The sequence below is a fragment of the Paramacrobiotus metropolitanus genome, unplaced genomic scaffold, assembly GCF_019649055.1.
Source record: "Paramacrobiotus metropolitanus isolate TYO unplaced genomic scaffold, Prichtersi_v1.0 Parri_scaffold0000096, whole genome shotgun sequence".
In the NCBI taxonomy this organism is placed as follows: Eukaryota; Metazoa; Tardigrada; class Eutardigrada; order Parachela; family Macrobiotidae; genus Paramacrobiotus; species Paramacrobiotus metropolitanus.
In genome coordinates, this window is record NW_026570316.1 from 236,223 (window position 1) to 258,476 (window position 22,254).

General features: G+C 40.9%; 1 protein-coding gene and 2 long non-coding RNA genes across 3 annotated transcripts; all 3 read right to left on the reverse strand.

The window, feature by feature from the left end:
* Positions 1-6,050: 6,050 nt before the first annotated feature.
* LOC129596859 (uncharacterized) lies at positions 6,051-6,657 on the reverse strand. Its single transcript, XR_008691490.1, has 3 exons — positions 6,560-6,657; positions 6,281-6,342; positions 6,051-6,188 (listed from the first exon to the last, which is right to left on the reverse strand). It is a non-coding gene; the product is annotated as an uncharacterized LOC129596859 (long non-coding RNA).
* A 7,802-nt stretch (positions 6,658-14,459) lies between these two features.
* LOC129596846 (uncharacterized) lies at positions 14,460-15,292 on the reverse strand. Its single transcript, XR_008691489.1, has 3 exons — positions 15,095-15,292; positions 14,918-14,970; positions 14,460-14,851 (listed from the first exon to the last, which is right to left on the reverse strand). It is a non-coding gene; the product is annotated as an uncharacterized LOC129596846 (long non-coding RNA).
* A 3,222-nt stretch (positions 15,293-18,514) lies between these two features.
* Positions 18,515-19,300, reverse strand: LOC129596847 (waprin-Phi1-like). The gene is made up of 3 exons (XM_055494225.1): positions 19,159-19,300; positions 18,956-19,005; positions 18,515-18,821 (listed from the first exon to the last, which is right to left on the reverse strand). Exons 1-3 carry the CDS (start codon positions 19,229-19,231, stop codon positions 18,708-18,710), a joined length of 237 nt encoding a protein of 78 aa, XP_055350200.1. The 5' UTR covers positions 19,232-19,300; the 3' UTR covers positions 18,515-18,707.
* Between the last annotated feature and the right edge of the window lie 2,954 nt (positions 19,301-22,254).

Below are 22,254 nucleotides of genomic sequence, written 5' to 3' on the forward strand. Positions count from 1 at the left end.
TAATAATTATTAAATAGTAAATTAATTAGCGAATGCTTGGCCTGATTAACACAGAATAGATATAATATGTATAGGTACAGTCTACAGTAACATAAGCCGTATTGATTGCGAAATACGGAAAAATTTTTATCTGGCATGCTTATGGAGCAACATAGCATGCTTTTGTCGTATAAAGATTTGAAATATTAACAGCACAATACTGCACTTAAATTTTCTGGTACTGCAGTGTACAAAACTCTACAGATAGTTGGCCAGAAGCTGGCCAAACCGCATTCACTGTAATTGTGCCACTGTGAAAAATGGAAACAGTGTCCCTTAGTGTCGATTTATTGCCGGCTTTTCTAGCGCGTTATGTGGTATCCAGAAGGTCATGGGTCATAAAGATCGTGTTGCTGATAAACCGAGTTCCACAAACAGCCGTAAACACATGTTGGAGCTCCTGTAGAATTATCGTATGTGGAACAAAATAAGCTGGTTGCAGTTAATACCAACCATAATACACGTCCGGTAATCGTAATATCTTTAGCGTATTATATAATATTGGCGCCTTGTGCCGCCCGTATTTAAGAGTTTTGTCGTTTCATCATGAATATAAAATTTTCCATATTTTATATAATTTTTATATATGGCCTCAGCAGTGTCTACGGCCAGTTAAATGCTACCACAAACTCCAGCAGTGATGAAACTTTGGCCTGGATCAACACGAAGGAACACTGGATATTGTACGTGGACCCGGCAAATGCAACCACCGCGAACCATACCGACACCGAACCGGTAAAAACCGCGACCGAAGCCACGCGCTTCTTCGGTACAAGTCCCCGTGTCACCCCTGCCCCGGATGACGAGGATTACCCGGATGAACCGTACGCCGGGAGCGGCGATGGTTCCGACGCTCGTTCGACATTCGGACGGAAGCGTAAGCAGAAGATTGTGCCGGCTACCGCTGTCGACACAGCACCACGGGTGATTGTGTTCCGTACACAACGAAAATCTACTCGCACCCCGCTGCGAACTCGTAAATCCAAGGGAAGGAAGGCTGCTTCGGGATAATGTATCCTCAGCTGTTTCTTTTTAATTTAACGTATGGTTTATTTGTTAATGTTTCGTACTAAGCAGCCAAAGTATACATTTGCTAGATTGAGTGATAATTCAGCCGTTCTCATGGCGGTTTACGATGAGTGCCTAATCATCGAGTTCAATCAATCAGGATAATCAGCGAAACGGCTATGATAAGTGAGTAGAAGTTTACCGCGTGTGGGAATAAATTGTGCGGTTGCCGTTTCTCTCGAAACTGTTCAGTTTTATGCACCTTAGCAAATATATTATTTGTTCGGGTACAGCGAAATAATTCCGTTTTTAGATGGCCATACAAAAGGTTTCATTGAAAAACGTAAGCCCAACATAACCGTAGCAATGAGGTGTTTTTAAACATGGTAACCATCCGAAATGGCCATGCCATAAATAATTTCATGGCGCACTATAACATTTCGTGACCTAACAGCAAGTTTAAGCAGCGCGAGCCACAATGGAAGGAAAACACGACATACATGCACTACACAGTATGTAACAGTTAAAAAAAGACGGAAACAATTAAACATCACAAGATTTCTCGACTAGATAAAAAGACGGCATGATGCTCAGAGCAGTGAATTTCTGGATTTATGGTGATCCTGTTTGGCGGTTATTGTCTCCGCAAGACATCTCCAAGTGGCACTCCGGATCGCCGCTGCAGGTCGCCCACTGCTTCAAACCAGATGACACGCCCAGTTTCTGGGTGTAGCACCAGGCATCGCCCGGCTGCATCTTGTCCCAATCGGCGTACGCCCAGCACCAGCCTTTGTAACAGCCACACGTACTCAGCCCGGCACAGGAAGTAGCGCTGCTTTCTGACGCTGCAAATAATAAAAAATTTATTGAGAAGCTGTTATGCAAAAGCACTACGCTGTAGGTACATTCAGCTAAAGCTAAAGCGAAAAAAACGTAAGCAAAAGCACAGAATACGTATAGGTATCTGCAGGCTGTATAATGGTGGACTTTAAGGAAAAACCCTCGATGATATTAACTTACGCAGATGGATTAGCATGCCCATCGCTACGACCATGGATACAGCAAAGAGCCGGTTCATTTTCGCAGGAAAGAGATATGAACTTTAAAAAGTATGACAAGTGGAAGACACAGATAAAGTACGAGATACGAACTCGGATGACAAGTTGAGGACACAGATTTTTTCGGAACAGAAGTGTCTTAATTGGTTTTTATGTGAGAAATTCCACTTATAAACCGGATCTGTTTTAATAGCGTTGAATCTGAGCGCGGTATCTACTCATAGTCGCAAGATCAAGATGTTTTTGAAAACTGGTACCTATTTGTCATGAAAACATTATGAATTAAAACATGCACTCTATCAATAACAACGTTTTTTCCACACACGAGAACTGCAATATGCCATGTATCTAGCTAATATTTCTGACAAGTGAGTGCAGGTTGTTCGCGTCACATTGAGCTTTATTTCGAACATCGGTATCACTCACCGCATTCCTTCTCCGATCGTTTCCGCTGTTGTTATATATTGTCCCGGGAAAACTCATTCATTTTTGAACAAACCAAACATTTTCGGGCAATGACTGTTTAGTCGCAAACTACAGTACACAACAGCCGCAAGCTACAATGACATAACACTTAATGATCCCAGTCAACAATTATCAACACCGCAGCTTGCATGTTACAGAAATGCCCAGATGACTCATTCGAAGTAAAAGTACTGCCGGTGTCGGTTTAACGTAACACTAAGCGTGACTGAACAACTAGACAAAACAATTCGAAGGAAACCGCAAATGTTAGTCCCCAACGTTGCTGCGTTACCTTCACGAGTCCAACAACAAAGCGAATACGGTTACTCATCCGGCCCTTTTTTTAAAACTGTTATTATTAATTTTATACCCGACAAACATTTCTCGCAGCCGACTGCAAAACATTTTTTGGTCTCTCATAACAAAAGTACTTATATAAAAGTAACGCTCGTGCGGCGAATATTCAACAGTCCCTCTATGAATGTTCAACAGTTTCTCTAGCTATCCATTGCGTTTTTGATAACTCAATTGTTCTCTACCACTTTGATTTCGAAGATTTGTTACTCGCTAAAATGACCCAAATTCTCGTTGTGTCTATGTTTATGGCGCTGGCCATGCTGCTGACCTTTCGTAAGTGGACTTGCCTTGCCTCTGGCTAACATTGCTGTTTTATCGGCCCATGAGAACATTATAACATGATCACCGGGGTTGCAAGAGTGCTTTAACATATATATTTAAATATTAAGTTGTAACTTAGCTGTATTTTACTTTACGAAAACTTTGGTTGTAGCATCGGAAGGCAGCGCTACATCTTGTGCGGGACTGAGTACGTGTGGCTGTTACAAAGGCTGGTGCTGGGCGTACGCCGATTGGGATAAGATGCAGCCGGGCGATGCCTGGTGCTACACCCAGAAACTGGGCGTGTCATCTGGTTTGAAGCAGTGGGCGACCTGCAGCGGCGATCCGGAGTGCCACTTGGAGATGTCGTGTGGAGACAATAACCGCCAAACCGGATCACCATAAATGCTGTAATGGAGAGGTTGCCCGGGCTGTCGTCTAGTCGCATACTATTGTGATGCTTGGCTTTTTGCTGTTTTCATCGCTTTTGCGATCTAGTATATATATGTAGTAAATACTTTAAAAGCACCATATCTGTGCTCGTACATTAATAATTTATCTTTCTCTCCATTGCACTGTGCTCAGTAATTAACATTGTTATTTTTTTGTATACGACTCGTACATCCCTAGTGAACGATTAAAGTACAGCTTTAATTATTAAGCTGACGGAACGAGCTGCAGCTGTAACCTGTCCAAGGGTATGGGAACATAAAGAAATCAACAAAAATATTTTTAATGCAACAGTAAGCGCTGATATTTTATTAACTGAACTGGTCAAACTGTACTGTGAGTGTGCACAGATTCTGCCTGCCGCCAAAGTCGATACCCCTTATTACACTCATACCATTTACTTTGTATTTATAATCAGCTTCAGTAGCGCGTAAAGTTAAATAACCAGGTGATCATAGTTTAGAAAGATCACACTAACGATAAAATAAGTTTCCACAAGCACGGTAAACGGTACCGGAGCTCCTGTCATTTTACAGCGAAGCAAAACAAGCTGGTTTTTATAACGGCTAACCATGAAGCACAGAAAGTATCCGTACATCAATTATAACATAAAACTATCGTCGCACTTTAGCGTTTGAATTTAAGATTTCGCACCATCATGTGTATAAAACGGTCCTTATATTTCATAATTTTTTTAAACGGTCTCACAATGAGCTGTGTCTACGGCCAGTACAGTGCGCCTAACATATCGCGCACTTTTCGTGACGACGCTCTAGCCTGGATCAACACGAAAGACTTCTGGCTACTGAATGTGGACTCGAATGTTACCGTAACCAATACAACCGAAACCACACCGCTTAAGAGCGTTTTCAACGAGACGCTTTTCCTCGACACTTCCGTCACCACTACTGGAGAAACACCGTTAAGCTCTACAACGGCCCGCATCATTGCCGTGGACGATGAGGACTTCACCGACGCACCGTACTCCGGGAGTGGCGAGGGACCCGTAGCAACATCCCTTCGTAAACGCAAGCAGAAGATTGTGGTGCCGGCTGTAGATTTCGAGACACCACGCTCCATGTTGATGTCGCGTAGCGGGCGAAAACGGACCACCCGTTTACGCACTTCACGACCGGCGCTGATGTCCCGTAGCGGACGGAAGAAGACTACGCGTATTCGTACTTCACGGCGCACTCGTAAAATCAAGGCAAAGAAGGCAAATACCACGGATTCAGGATGATACTTAAAGCGAACTGCCTATGAGGACTTTAAGGGGACGATTTATCTTCCCATTTTTCATACTAATCAGCCACAGAATCCATTGCTCGTGTTGCGATCGAACAGCTATTCAGCTACCTTCCGGTGGGTGCACGAGGATTGGCCTATTCGCCAAGTTTATTAAGCAAACTTAGGAATAACGAAGCGTTTATGCAACGTTTTATTAGATGTTTGCCTTAGTTTTGTGAATACAGTAAATTGTTTCCTTGTACTAGTGCAGTTTTGCAGTTGCCGTTTATTGAGAATGCATAGGGCACACTTTTTGTGTCGTTGAATCCGCTGTTTTACAAGCATTATGGGAGAGCTTCTTCGCGTACCTGATGCACAAATAACGCTGACATACAATTTCCACATATCCAACTACAAAGTGTTCTAAATGTGTGTCATCAGAAAGGTCATACTATAAAAACGCGTTCATACCATCTATGCTGACAAGCAAGTGTTGGGCCGACAGTTTAAACAGCTAACTTCAACAGCAATTATTAGGTTAGGCACCTGTTAATAATTGATGCTGTTGCAACGTATGTCTGTTTTTTCTCCGCATGATTTCTTGCCATATACAGTGCTCAATGCTCATTAACTAATATTATTATTTCTTACTAGACATTTTTTAAGCTCTATTTGTCAGATCCGATCATCCAGTGCATATTATTTAATTACACGCCATTCAGCTATGAAAGCCTATCAAACAGCAAGTACAGTCAGCAATCACGTACAGAGTCTGAGTATCTGTACATTATTGCTCGCAACAATAGAGGACCACTTATTTTGTCAAAGTATTTTCAATGTAGAATCCCAGTTTACTTGCTACATGATAACTGCTCACACGCCCAGCTGATATGCATTATAAGTATGCTTACTTCCGGTATCAGCAACTTAACGTTTTGTTTTACCGTTTTCACTGATAACGCAATTATTGAGTACTGGAAACGGAAGAAGTCGATGTGGAAACGGAAAAAGGCTTTATAACGATTTCTTGTCGATTAAGTAAGAAAAACATTGTGTGTTCATTTTGTAAGGCTTGTGTGATCATTTTGAAGCACAACAACGGAATTAATGAATTCCCCTGAAGCCCTGATGGTCAACAAAACCTCAGCAACAAACATCATCAACACCTCAATCGTCCAGTACAAGTTAACGTTCGCATCGTAGTCCACACCCATCGAAGCAGCACTGGCCACGGTCGCGTTCCCGGCCGCGTCCACGCTCGCAATCCCGGTCTCGCTCACATTCATTGAAGCGGTCCTTGCGGTCACAATGACGATCCCTATGCTATAAAAGACGAAATTACCGTGGTTGGCCTGCTGCAGTCACTTCCGCTTGCATATATATCAAACGGGTTATTTCAAGTTTAAGTTACTCACTCTGCAGTCCCTCGATGCGCGCTTCTCTAGGAAATGTGGGATATCCATTTCTTCAACTTTCTCTGCCACAGAAATTTATTTTTTCATCAAAATTTTCCGGCTCTTAATTACTATTTTTCTATGACTTATTTTATGAATTAATTATTAAAAAGCATTATTGTACTACTGCTTTATTTGGTGCTGCGCTTCCCACCCAGTCAAATTTTTCCATTAATAAAGCAGTAAAATTATTTTGGAAGCATATTTTTGACTGTTACAAAAAAATTGCATAAAACTTACCGGCAGAAACTGTTCCGGCCAAAACGACCAATCCCATCAAGAGAAAGGATATTACTATAATTTGCTTCATGTTGCACACTGCTCTGTACAAAATGGCAACGCCAACCTGCATGCAATTATCGCACTAAAAACAATGAAATTTTGGCTGATAGCAGGTTAACTTTCGCTTTTTTATCGCTTAGCCGAAGCCACTGATCAGGTATCTTTATAGCGGCGACACTAACTGCAAAAATCTGCAAATCATTGTTTTGGCAACACCTGCAGGAAACGCAAGGTGTTTAGTATGCTGTTGCGCGAGTATATAGCGCAAGCGTGTTCTGTGGGTCATGAGCAGCATGCATCATGAATCACATACATATTCATCATCATAACGGGCGTGCTTAAAATGGATACAGTTGCGGATGCGGTTGAATGCGGTTGGTTGTTGTGGTTGAGTGCAGGATAGTTTGTTGTTGTGAGCAAGTCAAATGTTGTGGTTTGACGATAACAAGCAAATGATTGAGCGTGAAGAAAGGAATGAATCATTGTGTGAACCAATAGTGTGTCTTTGTTGTCTGCAATGTTTTATCTCTCGTAACATGTATTAAGTGCCTGGCTAAAAAAGTAGTGTGCGATGAAGTTGTCAAATGATTTAGTACATCACCATCCAGCCTCGGAACAACTTCTCTTGGAATATCTGCCTTTATCTTTGGATGCCATTTTGTTAGCATTCGAGTGTTGTCTGCTAATCTGCATTAAAGGTCATCGGGTCGGATCAGCCGCTGTTGTTTATCGTTGTAGTTAGTGGTAGAGAAAGGTCATATCCACCGAGTCGATCAGCACCTTTAGTTACGCGACATGGAGGGCATGTGTGCGTAGCGAGTAAAGGCAGCTGAAGGTGTGGAGCTGCGAGGAAAGGTTAGCATATTTTAGTAGTGGTGAGTTTATGACCACTGCAAGATTTTTTAGAGAAGCAGTTTTGCTAGCAGCAGTGAGTGTGTCCTGTTGCAAGTGAGAGTTTATTAGTAGTGGTGAGCGCAATACCACTATGAGTGCTAATTGTGCGGCAACAGTGAGAGTTATTCTGGTGCTATATTTGCTGATTGATATTGTGTCATTGTGGACGCTGTGAGACGAGCGACGAGTGCGGATTGTGAAAGGTCACAAGTGTCGCTTACAGCAAGCCACGCGTTGTATGAGCGAGTGGGAGAGCGATATCAAGTAAGAATACTTTGCACTGCTTACAAACGACGTCGGTGAATGTTTTAAGGCTCGTTAGTGCATAAGTTGGTGCCGGCGTTCTGCGGTTCTTTTGTCGGAGCGTACAACGATAGGTGTGTTGGAGCGGAAGCGGGTGCAGGTGGTCGACAACTAACGGGAGCAACATAACGGCATTCCTCTGTAAGTCGTATGGCAACTTATCATTTTTGCTTTCTCTTCGTGGGTCCTTTTGTTCATGACATATTTTAAACAGGATAAGTTAATAACGATGTGCAGTTGCTTTCAGTTTGTTTTTTTAAAATAAAGTTTGTGTCAAAAATAGTCATTTAGTTGACTTCGGACGAATGTTTGTTATTAACTGGTTAATGATAAAAATTGATCTTATGATTAAGTTGACCTTAGAAGATAGTCCTAATATTACTAGAATCGTAAATCATCAGCTTACTATAAGGGATTTCGATCATTTTAACAGTGTGTGCTCTAGATTGTTTGCGGATTTTCCCTGTATTCTTTCGATTTCTTTTGCATGTAAAAAATACAGCGTATATGGTGAGACCCGCTTGGAAGGAAATATTTATAAGCAGGACCAGCAGAGTAGAAACAGTAATACTTAAGTACGTATTTAGGTATATTTCGATGCCGTCTTTTCATGCCATTAATTTTCGAAAAAAATCGAATTAACTCTTAAATATCTCGATTTGTAGAATAATTAAGTTTTTTATCTGCGCAAGTCAAAAGTCCTGCTGACGTACCAGAAAGAGCGAATCTGTAAATCGTCGTAACCGATCGTTTTGACATGCCCCTTTAAAATGCGATTCTTTAATTTTTTGTTGCTGATGATTAAAAAATCTCTGATTGCATAAATCTAAGTTTAAAAAAAGTGCTTGTACGTGAGATGGCAGGAATTCGCCTTAGAGATTTACCAGTATTTGGTGGACAGTCCACCGAATCTGCAGAAGACTTTATGGACAGGTTTAACAGAATTAAGAACTATTTTTCGTGGAGCGATGAACAGTCTTTGGTGCATTTCGGTTTGTGCTTGACAAATGCTGCCTTAAAATGGTTCAAGAACAGCGAATCCAAACTGAAAAAATTTTGCGACGCAGAGCAGGAATTTTTAAAAATCTTCGGTAGAAATCTGTTAGACTTAGATATCAGTAAATTCATGTCAAAAAATTCCGCAGTTGACGAACCCTTGACGTACGTATACGGTGTGTTGGATTACATTGCTGCAACCCATGTCAGCGCTGGAGAAGAAGAAAAGGTCAGAATTCTTTTCGAAAATTTGCCGATGCAGCTCAAAGCAGATATGATACAAAATCGTCCCAAAACAGTCGAGTTATTTACTGAAAGGCTGCAGGAAGTTCGTAAGAAGTGTCAATATCTAAAAGCTGATGGGGAGGTGCCCGATGATTGTAAAATTTTCCCGCTTTCTAAGATGTTTTGACGTGCTACTGGAATTTCCAACTAGTTGTTCGCTTAAAAAAAATAATTCAAAAAAACAGAAATAATTCTTAGCTCAGTTAGCTAATAATTCATAAACACTAGTCTAAGTATGAATCAATTAAATTGTAATTATGCAAGTAATGTTCTTTTGGAGGTGGCGCAATTATCGGTACACCAATAATGCAAGAGAGTAAAACCTTTATGTACTTTAGCGCTGTGAATGATTCAGTCGCTTTGCTTAATTCTAACAGTTTTGCTGATTTGTGCCAAAGTGTTTTCTTTGTAGACGTTTAAGGGGTGCATTTTCATAAATATCTAGTCGTGGTTTATCAACAGCGTTTGTCAAAATTAAATAAAAAAAAACTAATTTTCTTAATAAAAAATTTTGAAATTCGGGTCTAATAATTGATTTGCACCGTACAATCGCCGTAGGTAAAATCTTTGACAGCGTATAAGCCGTTAGTGATGACTTTTTTTTACAATTTTGTTTTTGGAATCGCTGACTTCTGTTTGGAATTTAGTTGAATGTTTTAAAGTTGTGCAACAAAGCTGAAAAGAGAAATAAATGAGGATGTTGTGAGAGAAAGATGAGTAAATGAAATGGGTCAATATTTTGAGCACACTTTTATTGTTGTTCCAGCTTGCGCAAGCACTGTCGCTTGAATAACAACATATCAGAAAATTCGAGAACATTTTCGCATCGTTTTTTTAAGATAGCATTATGTTTTGGTACCTTTTGTCTGCTCAGGTAAAATATCCACCATGCGTTATGTTTTACACTAGAACGCTTTAATAACATGAATCGCAATTACTTATGCACTGGGACGCCTCTGCATATGTTCGGGTTATTCATGAAAAAATCGGCAGACAATTTTCAACAACAAATATTCTTGTGTGCAAGCTTGCCGGCAGCCCACTCAAGAAAATTGTTTCATAGCGGCAGTAGAAACATTAAAAAAAAGAAGAGAAGAATTTGGTGCTCAGGGTTCAGATTACAGTACATTAGTATATAAATTCCAAAACATTGTCGCTCATTCGGCTAAAAGATCCTGTCTTATTACGCAGTAAAAAAAAGCGATTCAAAATCAGCGTATGGGTTAATTCTAAATTCTGTATGAAAACACCAGTTCGCAAATTCGGTGCACTGCAATCAAAAAAGCGCAGGGTAATTAGCGGAAAATGGAAATTGAAAAAATCATGTTCATTAAATTGCACGAAGTCGGGACCACGATTTGTTTTTTTCTAATCGGAAAATTATCTGATAAAATGCGGCATTTCTTTGTACGTTTACATTGGTTGCGTTGTGCTCGTTTATTTAGGCTTTAGCTATTGAAGGTAAAATATTGTTGCATAATTTTCTGACCATCGAAACTTTTAAAACAGAGAAGCTAAAGATATTAATAGCTACCTTTCATTGTTGCCATCACCCATTAAAGCTCAATGCACGAGTTGCATATGATTCCTCATATATGCTTGATTTCTATTGTCGCACCCGAACCACACCCCATTGTTAAGTACGCTCTAAATCATATCATATTGCTCTGCGCTTATTAACGTAAAATATTGGCCTCAATATTCAGTACATCGGCAGCACTTAACTTTCCTTTTTCACTTTCTTCATGTTACTTGCTGGTCAAGATGCAATAAAAAGGCAAAATAAAGTTTACTTTCGGCCGTAATACTATGCTTTCATAAGCTTTACACTGCATTAAATATATTATATTTTTATATAATCAGTGTTTGAGTAATTGTCTACCTCAGCTGTACAGTTGTTGGTATTGGGAATTATCGGGATCTGTATTATTACTGAATTTTGTAGAGTACAACGTGCCATATTCACTACGTCAACTCGTATCTTTATATTCATACAATCCTACCGTCCAAAACGTAGTCAATTTTTTTTTATGGATTCGTCAAAGTGTGGTCAGTTTAAGTCAAACTTGGTCTTAAAAAAATCAATATTTTCCTGACCAACTTATTCTGAATTTTGATTTTTTTTTAAAACGTTCTGGTCAGAAAATTGTAGGAGTTGGTTTTAAGCGAGCAAAACGCAAGTGCAGTACTAAGAATACTTTACTATTGTGAAGCACAGTATGTAAAAAGTACAAACGGTACTGTAACCATGGATATGGATCTGTAAGTACACTTTGGTCAGTACAGCAGTTAGGGTAATGTGGATTTTTACGTAGTTCAAATTCTAAACAGCCCCCGACGACTGCCGGAACAGTCTATAAATTCAAACCTGACCTTTCCAATACAAACGTGCCGAGCGTGAAAGCGCGAGGCTTATCTTGTACTAACAATCATTATGCTTATGATACTCGTAAAGATTGCGCAATGTGCAAATGATATTCGTACCAATAATAAGTCTTGGAGATGTTAGTTCTCAGTGTGAGGGTCTAGTAATGGTGTAATTATTATGTGAGTAGGTGAATGTTATGCTTGCGTGTGAGGTACTTTGTAGAAGAACTTGTCAGCGGACAGCCTACGACAACGGGAAAGCCGGCTAACAAGATTCTGCATAGTCTGCGGTTTAAACGTTTCATTCAGCAGCGCCCTAGCCGGAAGAAGCTGCACAGCTGTTTTGTCGCACCAGCGCACAGCCAACTAGCGTGGCCAGACGGAAGGAGTATCTACCGGCGGTGCCAGCGGAAGTAGTGCTGCTGCGGTGTCCACGTCTAGTGCGAGTTGCAGCACTAAAGAGACGTGAGCCAGTGCAAGTAACAGCACGCGCGGGATATTGAGTGCCGTGATTGGTTCGAGTACGAGCGCTGAAACTTGACTTGTGCGAGTGCTGGTGCTGGCGCGGTATCCTTTAAAATTGTGTGAGTGGTGACGTTGGAGCATGCAATGCAGGTGACAGCATTGCGAGTGCTTGTGCGAGTGCTTGTGCGAGTGTTGGCATGAGCGAGCGTGAATTTAGTGCAAGTGTTAGCACTGAGAGTGTCCGTGCGAGTTGTGGTATGGGCAAGGTGAAGTCCTGTGCGAGTCAGTGCACAGTAGCGTGTGTGTCCGGCGTGAGTCATGGCGCGGGCAAGTTGGTTAATGGTGGCAGTTGTGACACTGGGAAGTCGATATCCAGTGCGAGCGATGGCTTTGCAGAGATGGTGCCGGTCAGTACGAGTGCCAACACTAGCGAGTGCAATGTTAGTGTGAGTGGCAATACTGGCGAGGATGGCATCGGAGTGAACGGCGCGAGTGGTCAGTGTGGTGTCAGTGTGAGTGGTGACAGTGGTCAGTGTGGTGTCAGTGTGAGTGGTGACATTGGCGAGTGTGGTGTCAATGTGAGTGGTGACATTGGCGAGTGTGGTGTCAATGCGAGTGGTGGTATTGGCAGCAGAGTGGTCAGTGCGAGTAGTGGCATTGGCGAGTGTGTGTGCGTGGGGAATACAGATTCAGAGAACATCAACAAACATGACGATATGTTGCGGACGTGTCAGGAGTTGTTAACCGGATACGTAGACCGGATGGGAGACTCATTACCATTTCCGGCTGAGTTTACATGGATGGCGGAGGAGTTGGCCCGGATTTGCGTGCAGTTAAGAGCATTAGTCCCACATGGAGCGCGGTTTACCCTGGAGTCACCAACCGATATCTGCTACGGACGCCACGTAGTGTACGATTTGGATAAGTTCATCTATGGACAGTTTCTTTACTACCGTGGAGACGACGGAGCGATGCGTTATGAGAGCAAATACGGCTTTGTGTACAAGGAGTGTGGCGCCCAGAAGGAGCTAGTGTTAGTGGGAGAACATCCACGATTCTTTAATCCATTTAAATGGTTCGTGGAAGAGGCAATTCGCAATACGTACGGACCGCGCTTGTATCACATTACACTCCCGGAGATGCGCCTTCAACACATCATGCGGGAGGTGACGGAGCGGAGAGCGCAAGTTGCAGCGGATGCGGCGCCAGACTATAGTGGCATAATGGAAACGCTGGACTTTGCGGATCTGCTAGTGCGAGGGGGGAGCGCGCCGGAAGTTGTGAGCGAACTAGACGATGATGCCGGTTATCACCAAACGCCGGCTGAGTCAAGTGCAAAGGCGGTAACAATGCAGCCTGCACCGGTAGAGAAAATGGATACGGATTCGGTGGATACCGGACCGGAAGGGGGCAAGTGCCATCCGAGTTAAGGGATGGCAGTCACCCTCTGGGACGGTCGAACTCGAGTGTCTGGACGGATTGCGGAGCGCGATGGTGTATTAAAGCGACCCATGACGAGGACGTCATGATTTATAGGAGAGGTGTGTTGCGCGAGTATATAGCGCAAGCGTGTTCTGTGGGTCATGAGCAGCATGCATCATGAATCACATACATATTCATCATCATAACGGGCGTGCTTAAAATGGATACAGTTGCGGATGCGGTTGAATGCGGTTGGTTGTTGTGGTTGAGTGCAGGATAGTTTGTTGTTGTGAGCAAGTCAAATGTTGTGGTTTGACGATAACAAGCAAATGATTGAGCGTGAAGAAAGGAATGAATCATTGTGTGAACCAATAGTGTGTCTTTGTTGTCTGCAATGTTTTATCTCTCGTAACATGTATTAAGTGCCTGGCTAAAAAAGTAGTGTGCGATGAAGTTGTCAAATGATTTAGTACATCACCATCCAGCCTCGGAACAACTTCTCTTGGAATATCTGCCTTTATCTTTGGATGCCATTTTGTTAGCATTCGAGTGTTGTCTGCTAATCTGCATTAAAGGTCATCGGGTCGGATCAGCCGCTGTTGTTTATCGTTGTAGTTAGTGGTAGAGAAAGGTCATATCCACCGAGTCGATCAGCACCTTTAGTTACGCGACAATGCATTTTAAGCAGGTCAAAACCCAAGATGCCGGATGATGAGTAATGGAATTTGATTTATATATTTCACCGGCAGCTCATGGCAAAACACACCAACACATCGGCTTGTTGCTATATAAATTTCGTTATTGCATTGATTAATAAGCACGGCTTACCGGTAAATTACTTTGAAAATACATAAAACTTATACGTAGCCGACTTACGAGCATAATACCGGTGTACTGTATTTTGAGTTTTGACGCTAACGACAATCAAAACAGCATCTACAAATACATAGCTGTATGATCAGCTTTCATAATAATTATTTACTGTACGTACACGGTACATATCTGTACAATACCTATCGGCTGCTGACACATTCTTGTTTAGATCTTTAATTTTCACAGTCCAGAAGAACAAATAACATACAACTGTAAGTTTGTAACTGAAAATTGTACAAGAGAACTTTGTTGCATATTTAAGTAGTGAAATACAGATATTATAACAGTTTGCAAATAAAATATTTTTATAATCTCTTCTGAGATGGAAAATGTTAGGGAAATCACTAGTCGAATCCATGCTGCGCGGCCTGTGCCATGAAAATACCACAATCCAGGTTAAGGAAAACAGTTATGGCTGATATCGATAACGGTGAAGTGACGCTTGAGATTACCGCAACCAAAGAAATCATTCCCGGCGCGACTTTATACGGAAAGCGTCGGAAATGATGAAATCGAAATGAACGCTAATCCCTAATGGCATGTGTGTCCACAACTGGTTGAGCAGCATTTTTTCCCGCTCGGGCAGTCTTTGCTGCTTTGGCATCCCTTCGCCGCGCGTTTACACACGCCAATAATACCTTCATTCTGAAAATAAAAATGTAGGTTCTATATTGTAAACACGTCACAGCATTTGTAATACAAAACACATACCGGATTACACGGTGGCACTGAGCGTTTTGCGATAAAATGGCTGATATCGTATTCTGCAAAAGAATCTGTCAAGCCAATTTTTAGTAACGGTATATGGCCATAGCGATCCCGCTAATCAGTAGGAACACTATGCTTTTTTTAAATAAATGGAATCGTGGAATGTGGCACCATATATACCGGCAGAGGCAGTTCCTGTTAGTAAAAGGAGTCCACAGAGAAAACCGATTGCAACGAGATTACGGGTCATTTTTTTGCGCAAAAATTGACCTGGAATTTGGAAAATATTCCAAACTTGTAATGTGCAGTATTACGAACAATACACAGAAATTAACTGCAGCTGACTTTTATACGGGAAAATATCTGCACCAGCTGAGATATGTATTTCTATTATGAGAATGGACAGTGTTCTATGCTCATGCAGTATAATATCAAAAATTTATTTCCCGCCACAGGGCTAGAAAAGGAAATCACCCAAGGGTATTTTTTACGTTGTTTTTTCGTTCCATCTAAACATTCAGGGGAAAAATAAATAAAAGCGGAAAAAGACTTATAAAATTCTGAAAACAGAATTCGTCTTGTGCATATATGTGCAGATTGTGCAAATATGGTTGGAACCAAATAGGCGAAATTGAATAGGAATACTGCAAGTTGCTGTAGAAATTGTATTTCTTATTTGATTTTGCAAATTTGCCTGACGCAAACAAGTTTCAGAAACATCATGTTCCGGCTCTTCTGGGTACAATCACTATAAACACATTTTTATGTAATTGTTACGAGTATAAATGTGGCTATATAATTATCCGGGATGGTGGGGAATAGTGGAAGATGGCAGTAAGACTAACCAACTATACTCGCAACAAAACAGCAGCTAGTGGCAACTCTTTACTGATAAAAAGTCCAAATGAACAGAGAGCATTTTCTGGCAGCATCGCAGGGCTGCTTATATACTCTAAGCATCACGGATAGAAAATCTAAATCAGCATAAAAACAATTAAGAAAGATCTAGAACGTTATTTAACAATCGGGTGTGGCTCGGGTGTGACAACAGAAAATAAGCATACAATGATGAATCTTATGCAACTAGTGCATTGATCGTTATTGTGTGATGGCAACAACTTAAGGGTCAGCTTTAGCTGCTCTATTTTAAACGCTTCGATGGTCATATAATTACGCAGCAATATTTTACCTATAACATAATCCAATAGAAGATTTTGCGCAGTGACCGTTTAGACGATTATTTCGTAATTAATCCTTTAGCTAAATTATTAAACCATGGAATTATAATTTGATTTTTGTAGCCATACTATTCAGATTTACCGGCTTACTTTTCAGATTGTAGAATTTGCAGATTTAGAACAGAAAATTTGCAGCGCACGGAATAAGTTATAAGGGCAACCTTGTTCTTTCGTCTATCGTATAATAAAGAAGAATAAACATGGCAAAATTAACGAAATTTTCAAGTTCCAGATAAACATCATTATGGCGTGAGTGGAACAATAAACTGTCCAGTCGTATGTTCTCAAAACTTCCAGACAAAAGCAAAACAGGACGTAAATGTTCGCAGTTCCTATTAAAATTTCACCACTCCCGGATTTATTTGCCGTGGCCTCTTGCCGCTAGAGCAGCGCAACTAGATTAGCCAATAGTGGACAATCGCTTATGTCGAATGGTTGGAAAATCTGGCATCCGCATTGACGCCGATTGTTGCTGTAGCATATATAAAAGCTTTTAAAGACTGGAGAAATCTGCATTCTGTTTGATTAAACTGTACTAGAAACTTTTTCGTTGCCAACTTGCCATAGCCTTTCGGTTATTATTTTGTAACGATTCGTAGACGTGACCTTTCATTAAGATGCATCGCAGTGTTATCGTGTGCGCCTTGCTGATGAGCCTGCTGCTTATGGCCGGAACGATTTCTGCAGGTAAGGTTATTCCATAGAGTAAACTTTCAGCGCATAACGTTCTTGATACTTTTGCTTAAAGTTTTATTTCATGTTTTTTTATGACTGATGGAAACGATAATAGTTAATCGATAAAGGTCATTAGGCTGAACATTTATATTACTGTGATGTCGCTAAATAACGACGCCTTTTGTGGTGTAGGAGCCATCGATCTCGAAAAGGTCCTGGAAAAACGGGAAACGCGCCGGGATTGCAGGGTAACCCATTAATTGATACTCGCTACTACGATTAATTTTTTTGTTTTGTTTTGGATAACATTTTTGAATTCATAAGAAACCAAATTTTGAAGTGACATTAGATTACGGCTGATTTAATTTTGGTTACTAAACATGCATTGAGATCGTTTCCATTACATTGGTTAATCACATTGCGCTGTTGTTTATCTAACTATTACGCTAAAATGCAATGTCACGATGAAATTTGAAGTAACTTCAGAGTTTTTTAAATTTTGGTCATTGGCTACCTAATATGCATCAAGGTTGCTTTTACTGGATCGGTTAATTATTGCGCTACTGTTAGTTAACGATTACGCTAAAATGCAGCATCATGATGATACTAACGTTTTTACCTTTTGTTTGCAGAAGCGGGACCATCACTGCGACCGCAAGGACCGTAAGAATTTCTGCGAGCATGATCGTGAGTGCGGACGCGGAAAATGCTGCTTCGATGGCTGTAATCTGCATTGTGAGAATTAAACCCATTTCTACCGTGTACTGAGTACCAGTTGCATGTATAAACCGTCCCTGAGTACCGTGCAGTTTTAAATTCATGAGCGAGCTTTTCTCTGATTTTCCCAATAATGGAATGTCTTTAACATTTCGGTGTGATTAGATGTTATTAGAATTGTCGGATATGATGGAGTTTCAGTAATGATAATATCTCAGTATGAATTGTATTTTGCTTCCGCGTTAAATCACCCTAAAAACTACCGGCTAAGAAATCGTAACGTGCGCCAAATAAAACACATGCATTAAGGATTGAAAAACGTTGATTTTCTTAGTTGACGAAATCCGCATCCGGTGATTCGGTAGAATAACAAGATTTGTCAAAAATCGGGCCGTAGTACCGGTGGAATATCTATGAATTTCGTTTGTAGTAAAATCGAAAATTTTCTGCACATCTTACGTTAGATAATTACATTTTTACTGCTGCCGTACTTCTGGGACAAATGATTTGTTTATCAAGGCACTGCATAACAGTTGTGCTTAACGCATAAGGTTTCATCGCCTAATTTTATTTGCACTTGGGAGAAAAGTTTTCACAGCGCGCGTGCCAAAAATGGGTCATCGCTCTCGTTGGGTGTTGCACAAGACCTTAAATTACATCGGCACGAAAATCCCCAAAATTTTTTCTGGACTGTGGTCACGTCGAACGTTGAATCAACATGACAAGTCCACTGCGTATAAAGTACTGTAAACTTTTCCAGCATTACGTTAGTCAGTTTTAAAGTCCTGTGACTATTTGATTTCCGTTAAAAATATTTTGTTTTTTGGAAAACAAAAACACCTGGAGGCGTTTGAAAATGTATATATTGTAATGAAGTACTGTTGTGTTGCACAAATAAACGTTAACATGCATAATGCATAATCGTCATTTGTCAACAAATAGCTTCGCCATACCAGCAGCATTTCGCGAGAATTGATTTTATTGCATATTACATTCAGTATAGATAATATTCCATTTCTGCTTGGGATAACATAGTGCCGCAGTCATATTTAAACGATACGCGCAAAAGTTCCGAATACGCGTAAACCACAAATAAAATATGTACAATTATGCCAGGATCATTTTTAAGAGTTACAGAGCTTCGCGGTCCGTAGCACTAGCCACTACTTGCACTGGTTGCCGCAACCCGTACTGCAGCACTTCTTCCCGCCCTTGCAGTCCTTGTTGCTCTTGCATCCCTTTCCGCCGGTGCACTGAGTATCGAAGATACCTTCATTCTGCAAGAATAATATGAAATGATTAAGTTTTATTAATGCGCACCCACGATACAATACTTGCAAAAACTAAAAAGCCGAGTTTTGCAAAAAGCCGTCAGATTGTGCACTTGAGAGCTTTCAACAATTCAACTCACCACATTGCACTTGGGCAGCGAGCGCTTCTCAATGTCATGGCTGACGTCGTCTGCAATCAAAGATTAATAACTAACTGCAAAACAAAATCCGTGTATGTAGCCAACCTAGCCAACCCCAATAAAAAAGGTTAAAAAATAGTAGCGTGTAAGGTGAATGAAATTAATTATGCCTGGGAATGCCGAGGATAGTAAAAATTTCTTACAAGTCGTTACTGTTCCTGCCAAAAGGAAGAGTAGCCCCACAATCAGGCTGACAATAAGGATATTTCGTTGCATGATGAGAGAGCAGGATCAAGCGCCACGTTAAGCAAAGATCGTCTGTTTCGAAATAAACGAGGCAAGCATTACAATACTGCAGTATAAATTGTCGGCGGTTTGTGTGCATTGCTGTGTTTACCGGAACTTTCCACTTGGATAACCTGATATGCCCGAAGCGCAAATACCGGATCTGTGTTCTGTATATGCCGGTGTGGTCAGGGTCTCTTGAATGTTAGTGTATATTTTGCAAGTGAACTGCTAAACCAACCTTTCCAGTACGTCGCTATGTGACATCCACAAAAAAAGCAACCGGCAAGGAAGTTTGGACTTCTGAACTTTTTTGCCACAGAACATTTCGCAGATTAAACTGATTTTAATTAAAAATATTTTCGAATAGTTTAAAGGTGAAGCCGGTGTCTTTTTCGAACATCATTACAGGTTTTAATTTACAGAGTACCAATGCATCAGAATAAGAACGGGGTTTACATAGTAGTTATATGTATTATTCAGCAAAAGCGGCACACATAGCAAAAAACTAAAAAGCTAAGCATCACAATATATTAGACTAGACGACACCAATGAAATCCTTCCAAAAAACTTCCATGACAGCATTTATGGTGATCCGGTTTGGCGGTTATTGTCTCCGCAAGACATCTCCAAGTGGCACTCCGGATCGCCGCTGCAGGTCGCCCACTGCTTCAAACCAGACGACACGCCCAGTTTCTGGGTGTAACACCAGGCATCGCCCGGCTGCATCTTGTCCCAATCGGCGTACGCCCAACACCAGCCTTTGTAACAGCCACACGTACTCAGTCCCGCACAAGATGTAGCGCTGCCTTCCGATGCTACAACCAAAAATTTCGTCATGCTAAGTGACAACTACGTTGTAATCTATTTATTACACTTTATGGGCATTTATTCGTTATTTAATAAAAATCAAAGACTCCAGGAGAGCATTTACGAAAGGTCATCAGCATGGCCACCGCCACAAGCATAGACACAACCAGAATTTGGTTCATTTTTGCGAGTAACTGACTTCCAAATAGAATAAAAAACGAATGAGTTATCGAAGAACGCAACAGACTGTTAAAGAACTTGTTAAGTGTTCAAGGATGAACTGTTGGATATTCGTCGCATGAGTGTCACTTTTTGTACGGTTTTGTTATAATCGACAGAATAATGTTTTGCAGTCGGCTGCAAGAAATGCTTGTCGGGTATAAAATTAATAGTAATAGTTTTAAAAAAAGGCTGGATGAGTAACCGTATCCGCTTTGTTGTTGGACTCGTGAAGGTGACACAGCAATGTTGGGTCCTAACATCTGCGGTTTCCTTCGAAAGGCTTGAATTGTTTTGTCTACCTAGTTGTTCAGTCACGCTTGTTATTGCGGTACACCGTCACCGGCTGTAGTTTCACTATAAATGAGTGAGTCATCCGTGCGTTCTTGCAGTATGTATGCTGTTTTAACATTCGCATAGTATCCACAGCTGTTGAAAGTGCGATAATTAAGTTGTTGTTGCTGCTCACGGCTGTTGTGTACGTAGACTTCCAATTTCGCAGTCATTGTCCGAAAATGTCTGGTTCATACACAGATGAATGCACTATTCCCGGTACGGCGTAACAATAACGGAGATGAATAGCGAAGGAATGCGGTGAATGATAACTATGGTCAGAATAAAGCTGAATGTGACGACAAACTTCACGATACAACTATATTAGTAATACGGCATGTTTCGTTTTCCTGAATGTAGAATACATTTGTCGGTAAATCACGATATCTTAAGAACAATATTTTCATCATGACAGATACTCGTACACGTTTTTAAAAACATTTCTCAAACTGCTTTTAATTAATGCTTTCCAACTCAACGCTAATAAACCCGATGCCGTATATAAGCGCCGCAGCTACTGGCCCAAAAACCAACATTTCTTTTCCAAAATCTTTTCTCTCTTTCACTTTTCATACGTTTCTAAGTTCGTATACTTACAATCTCGTTGCAGTAAAAATGAACCAACTCTTGGCTGTTTCCATGATCGTAGCGATGGCCCTGCTGTTCGATATGCGTAAGTTAATAAAGGTTGTTGAGAGTTGTTCTTTGATATATAATTATAGATAATCAGTGTTTTTGCATAACGGTTTCTTTCGCTTTAGTTAATAATATATGTACTGTATATACTGCTTTTGCATGAGAGCTTTTTAAATATTGTTTCATTTGCAGCGTCCGAAACCAGCGCCACATCCTGTGCCGGGCTCAGTACGTGTGGCTGTTACAAAGGCTGGTGCTGGGCGTACGCCGATTGGGATAAGATGCAGCCGGGCGATGCCTGGTGCTACACCCAGAAACTGGGCGTGTCATCTGGTTTAAAGCAGTGGGCGACCTGCAGCGGCGATCCGGAATGCCATCTGGAGATGTCGTGTGGAGACAACAACCGCCAGACCGGATCACCTTGAATCCTTAAATTCACTGCTGGGAACGTCCTGTCGTTCTTTGCCTAGTCGAGAAATCTTGTGATGTTTAGTTGTTTAGTCTCTGTTTTTTTTGCTGTTTGCTCAAATACTGTGCATGTACTTATACCGTGTTTTCCCTCCATAGCGTCTTATACAATGCTTTTTACGTTAGGTTACGATATTAAGTGTAGGGCGAAATGTAAATCTGTAACAAATACTCTTTAAACCTTGATATTTTACAAATCTACGCAAAGATTAATTATAAATAGCAGTATCGCAAAGTTGAAAACATTCTTTTCCTTTGCCAACAATTTGCATTACGGCGTATCGTTGCAAACTACTTCATTAATTGACGTGAATTGTCTAATTTCTATTCTTTGCGAGATTATGCAGGTATTAGCATCTTATTTGTAAGAAAAGGATGAGAATTTCATAAATTTTTCCCCGTTAATACGAGCACTTTCGGTTTCATAAGGAGAAGGTCGGTTTCATAAGGAGAAGGAGAACGTAACCGAAAACCATCTTACATCAACGTGCACCGGCAAACCGGGGTTTCTTATTGCTAATTAAAAAGCCGGCCCGTTTATTGTTACC

Excerpts from the sequence above, each read along its gene's own strand:
- LOC129596847 (XM_055494225.1), bottom strand. The coding sequence starts at position 19,231 with ATGCAACGAAATATCCTTATTGTCAGCCTGATTGTGGGGCTACTCTTC. Across the intron at positions 19,006-19,158 it reads GGCAGGAACAGTAACGACTT|ACGACGTCAGCCATGACATT; the intron begins GTAAGAAATTTT and ends CTTTGATTGCAG. Across the intron at positions 18,822-18,955 it reads CGCTGCCCAAGTGCAATGTG|AATGAAGGTATCTTCGATAC; the intron begins GTGAGTTGAATT and ends TTATTCTTGCAG.